Consider the following 9,906-nt stretch of genomic DNA (forward strand, 5'->3'; position numbering starts at 1 on the left):
GATGAATATTCAGCAGACAGGGAATTAAAAATTGATTTCTGAAATGTAACAAAGTTAAAAGTACTTCAAAATAAATATGAAGAAAATAAGCTAAGATTTTCAATGATTTTGAGTTTTGAAAGATGTTTAAGTCTATCTATACTGTGGTATTATTATATATTTTTATATGAATCTCATATGAATATGTAATTTGATACATTACTATTTATATAAGTAAATATTCTCCATTAACAGTCATTCTTCAAACTCATTCATAAAGTTAAATAAAACTCAGCAGCTTTTACATTTACTGTACACCTTTCATTTTATGGCATTGTTAACCCTAGGGTGAATACAACAAGGAAGCTTTGCACTTTCCTTTTCTATGTATAAAGATATGCATGGAGTACAAAGATGGATCCACAGCATAAATGTATTGTCAAAATTTCATGGTGGGAGTAATTAGGAAAAAAAAATCTCAGAAGACTTTGTCAATAGGGGAAGGGAAGGCAATAATGAAAAAAATGTTTGCGAAACACTGTCGTAACCCATTTGGAGAGTGCAAATTGAAAGCAAAAACAAAAGACGGAACTTTCATAAAATGGAAACCATGGGCTCCTATTTAAGACACAGGCCTGAAAGAAGGTCTTCAGGTAACAAAGAGAGCAGGTTCACAGAGTCACCCACCTCACCAGACCAGAAGCATCTGCAAGGTTCCCGATGGCCCCAGCCTGGTCCTTCCTCCTGGTCCTGCTGCTGCTCAGCTGCAACGCCATCTGCTCTCTGGGCTGCCACCTGCCTCACACCCACAGCCTGGCCAACAGGAGGGTCCTGATGCTCCTGCGACAACTGAGGAGGGTCTCCCCTTCCTCCTGCCTGCAGGACAGAAATGACTTCGCATTCCCCCAGGAGGAGCTGGGTGGCAGCCAGTTGCAGAAGGCTGAAGCCATCTCTGTGCTCCACGAGGTGACCCAGAACACCTTCCAGCTCTTCAGCACAGAGGGCTTGGCCACCACGTGGGACCAGAGCCTCCTGGACAAGCTCCACGTTGCACTGGATCAGCAGCTCACTGACCTGCAAGCCTGTCTGAGGCAGGAGGAGGGGCTGCGAGGGGCTCCCCTGCTCAAGGAGGACGCCAGCCTGGCTGTGAGGAAATACTTCCACAGACTCACTCTCTATCTGCGAGAGAAGAGACACAGCCATTGTGCCTGGGAGGTTGTCAGAGCACAAGTCATGAGAGCCTTCTCTTCCTCAACAAACTTGCAGGAGAGATTCAGGAGAAAGGACTGACACACACCTGGGTCAACACGGAAATGATTGTCTCGGACCAACAGACCACACTTCCTCCTGTGCTGCCAAGGACTCTCATTTCTGCTGTCATCAGGCACTGAACTGAATCAATTTGTAAAATGATTTCGGGTATATTAAGTGACATCATGATCTACTCTACAGGCACTACTCAGTCGCAGATATTCAAGCTGATCCATCCACTTATTTATCTATTTGGACATTTATCTAATTTAATATTTATTTATTTATGTATAAAGAATTAAATTATTTTGTTCATAAAATTATGTATGTATACTTAAGGGAAAAATATATTTTGTATATGTTTATATATATATATATCATTAAACCTTACTATAAAAAACTTCCTTTGTTTTTCTTTAAAAAAGACACATTAAGACTGAATATGCAACTTGATTAAAGAATGCATTTTACAATTCCTTCCCCCATCTTTATAATTTTCCCATTACAAGTAAAAATATACTTTCTCTACCCCAGTGGTGTGTTGCTCTCAGGACATAGCTGTGAAGATAATGAATCCAATCATTTTTGTAACTTTGATTTTTTTAATGGAAAGTAACATTCACATTTAATGGAATGTGAAGTCAAGTGGGCCTTAGAAAGCATCACTACGAACAAAGCTAGTGGAGGTGATGGAATTCCAGTTGAGCTATTTCAAATCCTGAAAGATGATGCTGTGAAAGTGCTGCACTCAATACGCCAGCAATTTGGAAAACTCAGCAGTGGCCACAGGATTGGAAAAGCTCAGTTTTCATTCCAATCCCAAAGAAAGGCAACAGCAAAGAATGCTCAAACAACCGCACAATTGCACTCATCTCACACGCTAGTAAAGTAATACTCAAAATTCTCCAAGCCAGTCTTCAGCAATATGTGAACCATGAATTTCCAGATGTTCAAGCTGGTTTTAGAAAAGGCAGAGGAACCAGAAATCAAATTGTCAACATCCGCTGGATCACGGAAAAAGCAAGAGAGTTCCAGAAAAACATCTATTTCTGCTTTATTAACTATGCCAAAGCCTTTGACTGTGTGGATCACAATAAACTGTGGACAATTCTGAAAGAGTTGGGAATACCAGACCACCTGACCTGCCTCTTGAGAAACCTGTATGCAGGTCAGGAAGCAACAGTTAGAACTGGACATGGAACAACAGACTGGTTCCAAATAGGAAAAGGAGTACATCAAGGCTGTATATTGTCACCTTGCTTGTTTAACTTATATGCAGAGTACATCATGAGAAATGCTGGGCTGGAAGAAACACAAGCTGGAATCAATATTGTCGGGAGAAATATTAGTAACCTCAGATATGGAGATGACACCACCTTTATGGCAGAGAGTGAAGAGGAACTAAGGAGCCTCTTGATGAAAGTGAAAGAGGACAGTGAAAAAGTTGGCTTAAAGCTCAACATTCAGAAAACTAAGATCATGGCATCTGGTCCCATCACTTTATGGGAAATAGATGGGGAAACAGTGGAAACAGTGTCAGACTTTATATTTGGGCTCCAAAATCACTGCAGATGGTGATTGCAGCCTTGAAATTAAAAGACGCTTACTCCTTGGAAGGAAAGTTATGACCAACCTAGATAGCATATTCAAAAGCAGAGACATTACTTTGCCAACAAAGATCTTTCTAGTCAAGGCTATGGTTTTTCCAGTGGTCATGTATGGATGTGAGAGTTGGACTGTGAAGAAAGCTGAGCGCTGAAGAATTGATGCTTTTGAACTGTGGTGTTGGAGAAGACTCTTGAGAGTGCCTTGGACTGCAAGGAGATCCAGCCAGTCCATTCTAAAGGAGATCGGTCCTGGACGTTCTTTGGAAGGAATGATGCTAAAACTGAACCAGGACTTAGGCCACCTCATGCGAAGAGTTGACTCATTGGAAAAGACTCTGATGCTGGGAGGGATTGGGGGCAGGTGAAGGGGATCACAGAGGATGAGATGGCTGGATGGCATCTCTGACTCAATGGATGTGAGTTTGAGTGAATTCCGGGAGTTGGTGATGAACAGGGAGGCCTGGCGTGCTGCAGCTCATGGGGTGGCAAAGAGTAGGACACGACTGAGCAACTAAACTGAACTGAACTGAACCTAAAAAACAATAATGAGTTAATTTATAATAAAATGTTAACTATTTTTAAAATAGTATAATTAGTAGTAGAAATGACTATCAGTTAGCTTGAATGCTACAATGAAAGGGAGAAAAATGTAATTCCCCCAGTAGAAGGTGGATCAAGCTGTGATGTAAAAATAAAAGGATGTAAAAATAAAAGGTAACTACTTATAATAGACATTTCAGTGCAAATGTTCAATGGATATTGGAGATGGCAATTTACAAGCAATTTCATAAAGTATAAGGCGTAACAGAAGAACTCATCAAATAGGACGAGAGTATGGAATGAGAAAAGGACTTAAAATGGAGTCCCATGACCTCAGTCTTAAAAGGGAGGGAATGGCACAAGGGAGCAGCGATGGAACGGCCATGTGTTAACAGCACACAAGAGCAGGAGGATAAGGGAACCCAGGAGAATGGCTCTGCAGGGCAGTTTCCTCATCTTTAATATGGGGACATGAGTGTAGTTTTCATACAACTATTGTTTGGATTCAGTGAGTCCATATCACACAAGAGGCATCAAGCCCTCCTGGCAGAAATCATCAGGACCGTGAGAATCACAGAGTGGCTGCCCTCAGGGACGAGACAGGACAGCCGCCCTGAGACAGCGACTGGAGGGCAGCATGGAAAGGTGCTGGCCCCTGACAAAGGTATTTTCTTTTCAACTTGGGTGCTAGTTTCAGAGTGCTTTCAGTGTGAGAACTTTCCTTTGCTGTATGCTGAAGAGAATACCAATTTCTGGGTTTCATACTTCTAAAAGTATTGCTATGACTTTGGAAGAAACTCTTTGAGAAAGCAAGATTAGTAGAAAATGCTTTGATCTAATACAAACACGAAAAATAGGGAAAGAATAGAAAAATCATATCAATGCAGATAATGAAATACACACAGAGGCAGGAAGCAAAGAGCAGGGGCTGTGAAGTGTGTGGTTCTGCTCTCCAGTCCTGGGCTGTTTCGGGTTGGATCCTAGTTCTCTTTTCCATAAAGTCCCTTGTCCATCCTTGCTGGTAATGTCACCTCATGGAGCCTCTGCATTGCTACTGAAAGACCAAATCCCAAAAGAGTTCAGAAGCCAATTTTTGCCCTTCTTGTACTCTAAAAGTAAGAAACATTATTAATGAATGAAGTGTTTGATTTTCTGCAACCTCCAAGGGGACTCACGCCAAGGGCCACCTTCCAGGATTGCTGCTGCTAGTGCCCTTGTCCCCACGGCAAGTCCCTGCTGACCCACCTCCACAGGAGACTCCACCTTTAGTAGGTAGGTCTGGTTTGGTACCCTGTGGGGTCACTGCTCCTTTCTACTGGGTCATGGTGCACTCAAGATTTTGTTTGTCCCCTTTGAGAATGGAGTCTTTTTCCAACAGTCCTGTGGAAGTCCTGTAATTAATCACACTGGCCTTAAGAGTCAGATTCCTTGGGGATACCCAGTCCCTTTGCCAGATCTGCAGGCTTGAAAGCCTGACATAAGGCTCAGAACATTCACAACAGTGGGAGAACTTTTTTGGTATTACTGTTTTCCAGTTTCTCGGTTTCCCATCTGGCAGGTATGGGGTTTATTTTTATTGTGATTGAGTGCCTCCTTCGCCTTGTTGCAGTTTCTTCTTTGGCTTTAGACGTGGGGTATCTTTTTTGGGTGGGCTCCAGAGTCCTCCTGTGGATGGTTTTCAACAGCTAGTTGCGATTTTGGTGCTCTCACAGGACAAGATGAGTGCATTTCCTTCTATTCTGCCATTTTGAACCAGAAGCTAAGCCAAAACTTTGATATTTCACCATCTGAAATAGGCTGAAGTATGTCATGCACACCCACCATATCTTTTATTCACCGCCATGGACGTACTTTGGCTGTATTAGTGTGGCCCAAAAAGGAAGGTTCGTCACTGCTCCTGGGGCCCCATGCACTCCCTGGGCCCCAGCAGCACCTAGCTCAGCTGGAGGCTCCTGCCTATAGGGACTCCCCGGTTCTCCCCGTGAACTTGGAGCTGGAGTTCGAGGCGCTGGACCTGGAGACAGGTGTGCTGGGCGAGCAAGGCCAGTTGGTCTGTTACAGGGAGTTCTGTGGTGCCCTCCCGGTAGCTGGGGCGCAGGGAAGGCAGCTTAGAGCACCTCGTTGAGCTGTAGCCCTCAGTTTCACAGAAGTACTGAGTTTGGGTGATTCCTGGTCTCTCAGAGGGTGGCAGTGGTGATGATCATGGAGGCTGGAGAACACCACCCTCCATGTCATCAGGGAAGGGGTTGGCATCTGGTGGGCTTGGTGATGCTGCAGATGTCAGGCTGTGCCAGGCTTTATCCAGCTGTTCTCAGCACCTTTCTGCAAATAAGATCTGTAAATAGGTCAGAATTGTCACTTTCTGCACTTTTCTCAATTTTGTTTCCACTAAAAAACTTCCCTTCTATTCTGGGCATCGGAGAACGTCACAGCTTCGATGCTTCTTTTGTGTTATTACACTGGAAATGAAATTTTGTTCATGGAAAAGCCTTAATCCAAAAGGAGATATTCATCTATATGAGTCAACTCAGCTTGAAATAAAAACCTGAAGCTCAGTCTAACTCTCTTCTTTAGTCTAAAAGCGAACTTAGAAGTGTGACTCCATAGTCTATTTTGACAGTTTTTAAATTGAACCAAAATAAATCTAGCCACAACTCTCTGCATTTTCTTTTTAAGGTCTAATACATAAGGTTTTAATTCTTCCACAATTATTTACAGGACCATAGCTCTCATTTTCTGATGGTCTACGATAATAGTGGCATAATACTGAACATGGGTTAATTCATACAATTCTCTTCATTCTGTACCAAAGTGTGCTGACCACACACACATGGGACAGTGTGCCTGGAGATGTGGATTCCAGGAGAGTCACGCAGGGATGGTGTCTGCCCTCCTGGGAGCAGGAGAGTGGACACTGGAGGGAGGATGAGGAGGAAGGAGGCAGCAGGAGCTCAGAGCAGCTGAGGGCCAGTACTCAGAGCTGACGGAGGAGGGACTGGGAGCAGCAGGAAGCTCTACTCTCACACTAACTGAGGTCCTGAGTGTAGCCGACACCAGACTTTCACTTCCTCTCCTGAAAGATGAAGACAACTTTAGTACCATCACAGAGGACATCGTATAGTCCAAATAATATAAAGTTTGCAAATTACAGGCTGAGCACGTGGAAATTAGTGAATGATAGCAGTCTTTATATCAATATAACCAAGAGTCACCTGTTTACTCCACCCTCAGTCCAACCAAGAGAAGCTGTGCCTGAAAGTCCCTTAACACTGTCAAGGGTCTGCATATTGAGGCCCCATATGTTAATTCTAGGAGAGGGACTGCCTGCAGGACTCTGAAGGAGCCCAGGAGCCGGAGTTTCCTCTCTTTTGATCAGTGCCTGGTACATTATGGAGAGAAATCCCACAGCACTTGAAGTTCTTTGCAGAGAAACAGATTCTAGGAAAGTTGTCTAATGAAACACAACTGCTCTGTTAATATGGAGAAGGCAGTGGCACCGCACTCCAGTACTCTTACCTGGAAAATCCCATGGATGGAGGAGCCTGGTGGGCTGCAGTCCATGGGGTCGCTAAGAGTCCAATACGACTGAGCAACTTCACTTTGACTTTTCCCTTTCATGCATTGGAGAAGGAAATGGCAACCCACTCCGGTGTTCTTGCCTGGAGAATCCCAGGGACGGGGGAGCCTGGTGGGCTGCCGTCCATGGGGTCGCACAGAGTCAGACACGACTGAAGCAACTTAGCAGCAGCAGCAACTCTGTTAATAAATGAGATAAGTCGTCCCATTCCTCAACCTCAGTTAGTTTCAGTTAGACCACCTCTGATGCTACTTTTTAAGACACAGATTATGTTATACTTCAAAATCACACTGGGAGAAAAAGAAACCAGATTTGTAGTTACCAAAAGGTAAGGGGTGGCTGAAGAGAAAATCAGATGAAGGCAGTCTAAAGGTAATATTTTTTCTTAATAGAAAAAAAAGAGATTTTTTTTAAAAAAAAGATATGGAGAGAAGGAAAATGGTTAAAATGCTGTGTTTTGAGGGCCCCCCCTCAAAAGCATAGTCTAGGATAGAGGGCAGCCAGCAAGTCTCTGAAGGAGCAGATCCCAAGATTCCAGGCTTATGGCAGTCCTGGAACATTATAGAAAGAAATCTTACAGCCCTTGAATTCTTTTGCAGAGAACCAGCATTTTCAAAAATTGTCTGACAAAATAACGGCTGCTCTGTGAAGAGTATAAATGAGGTAAACAGTCCCTTGGTTGGATGGCATCACCGACTCAATGGACATGAGTTTGGGTAAACTCTGTGAGTTGGTGATGAACAGGGCGGCCTGGCGTGCTCGGTTCATGGGGTCGAAAAGAGTCGGACACGACTGAGCAACTGAACTGAATTGAACTGAAACGGTTCCTTACATCATGCTCAGTTAGTCTCAGACCACCTTTGGTGATATTATTTTAAGACAAATATTTTTTTAATGGTTACAGAGACCAGGAAATCGATTATACAATGAAACAGGAATGAAATGTGACATTCCTATACTTTCATCCAGGGAAGATGGCAACAGTACTTCTAAAGCTATTTCTTGGGTTAGTATTGGGGCAGAGTGAGAAAGGACTTCTCTTAAGTGTGATATGTAAAAAGGCACCAAGTCTAAGACAGCAAGATAAATAGTATTATAAATTCAATATTAAAAAACGAAAGTGCCAAAATATACATGCTAAACAAAACATCAAAATTTTCAAGAAAGACAAGAAATGCCCTTTTATTTGCAAGACCATATGTGTCTTACAAAGAAAGGCTTCACATTGTCAATGAAATCTGGGCAATTTTCATTTCACCAATAAAATTCTTCCCAAAGAAAATGAAAAGATCAGACCTGTAAATGCCCTCAATGCTTTGTACAGGACACTGCCTCTTCTTCCTTTGGTTCCTCTCTTCCTCTCTCTCTTCCATCCTTCTTTCCTTTCTTTTTGACTGCACAGCACTGCATGTGGGATCTTAGTTCCCAGACCAGACATCAGATTTGCACCTCTTACCTTGAAAGCTCAGTCTTGCTCATTGGACCAGGGACATCTGCACTAATTCTCTTTTCTACACTACACTCAAGGTGGGGTGCTGGCAGTGGTGTTTCAGAAACTCGGGTTAAATAAAAATTATTTAAGACTGTCACAGAGTCACAAGAAATTGTCAAATATAGAAGTGATCTTGAATATATTGAGTTTGCTTCCATTAAAGCCAGGAAAGTAAAATCATAGTAAATTCTTGTTTCAGTATGAATAAACCATAGCTTAAAAAGAATTTAATAAAATACGAATAAATATTAATACATATTTTAATATTCATACCTAATAACATATACCTAATATTTAAAATATTTTAATTAAAATAAATGTTTTAATACTCATACATTTAACATCATATATCTAATATTTAAAATGTTTTCATAAAAATATTGCAAAAATAAAAGTTTTAAAATATTTAATGAGACAAATATAATTAAGTATAAATTTAAAGGCATACATTCCTGTTCGTTTTTTAATATTCCTACTTTTCAGTTGTTCAATACTTACTCCCTCACTTCAAGGCCAGCTCCTTGAACGACACCCTAAAAGTCCCAGAGCATCTCCAGGGGCGCACAGGTCCCCCGTCCTCGGCCCGGGTGGGGACCGCGCTCGGACTCGCCCCCAGGGCGTCCGCAACACCGTCCAGTCGTCCCATAGCCGCCGCCAAGCTCCCCATTCCCTGAGCTGTCCCTTCTTCGCGCCAGAAACGAGCCCGAATCTGTAAAATCGGCCCCAACTCGCTCTAATTCTCCGCTTCAAACGCCTCAGTAAACGCCTTTTCTTTGTAAAAAATGGCCTTGCTCTAGTTTCTGTGCGAAAAGAAAGCACAACCTTCATTGGACGGCCAGAAATGCAAGGTTCCGGGCTTGCCATCACACAAAACGTCTCTGGAGAGGGCTCGGATTGAAAATTTCTTGGTGCTGCTGCTGCTGCTGCTGCTAAATCGCTTCAGTCGTGTCCGATTCTGTGCGGATTGCAAATTTCTTGGTGCTTCTGCTGCTGCTAAGTCGCTTCAGTCGTGTCCTATTCTGTGCCCCATGGACGGCAGCCCACCAGGCTCCCCTGTCTCTGGGATTCTCCAGGCAAGAACACTGGAGTGGATTGCCATTTCCTTCTCCAATGCATTTAAGTGAAAAGTGAAAGTGAAGTCGCTCGGTCGTCTCCGACTCTTACCTATTTCTTAGTGCACTATTAAAGGAGCCCCAACTTGATCTCTGAGCAGCGACGCCTTTCTACTCTGGCTGCCAAACCCGCTGAAACGAAGTCTCAGAACTCCCAAACTCCCTAAAAAAAACCGATAAGAAGACATCCTGCGCCCTCTTGCGGTCTCATAGAGAAGCGCTCTCCCAGGACCGGGCGAAGAAACCTTTCGCTCATTGATTAGTGGTGTCCGCACGCCCCCTGTTGGCCTTCCAGTGAATCACGGAAACTCTGTATCAGTTCAGTTCAGTCCACTTCAGTTCAATCGT

The 9,906-nt window shown here is 43.2% G+C and overlaps 1 protein-coding gene across 1 annotated transcript; it reads left to right on the plus strand.

Moving 5' to 3' along the window:
• The first annotated feature begins 699 nt into the window (after nucleotides 1-699).
• LOC112583880 (interferon alpha-B) lies at nucleotides 700-1,538 on the plus strand. Its single transcript, XM_025281450.3, has one exon. The coding sequence runs from the start codon at nucleotides 700-702 to the stop codon at nucleotides 1,267-1,269; it is 570 nt and encodes a 189-aa protein (XP_025137235.3). The 3' UTR covers nucleotides 1,270-1,538.
• Nucleotides 1,539-9,906: the final 8,368 nt, after the last annotated feature.

The sequence above is a fragment of the Bubalus bubalis genome, chromosome 3 (assembly GCF_019923935.1).
Source record: "Bubalus bubalis isolate 160015118507 breed Murrah chromosome 3, NDDB_SH_1, whole genome shotgun sequence".
NCBI classification, from domain to species: Eukaryota; Metazoa; Chordata; class Mammalia; order Artiodactyla; family Bovidae; genus Bubalus; species Bubalus bubalis.

Coding starts and splice junctions, on each gene's coding strand:
- LOC112583880 (XM_025281450.3), top strand. CDS start 700: ATGGCCCCAGCCTGGTCCTTCCTCCTGGTCCTGCTGCTGCTCAGCTGC.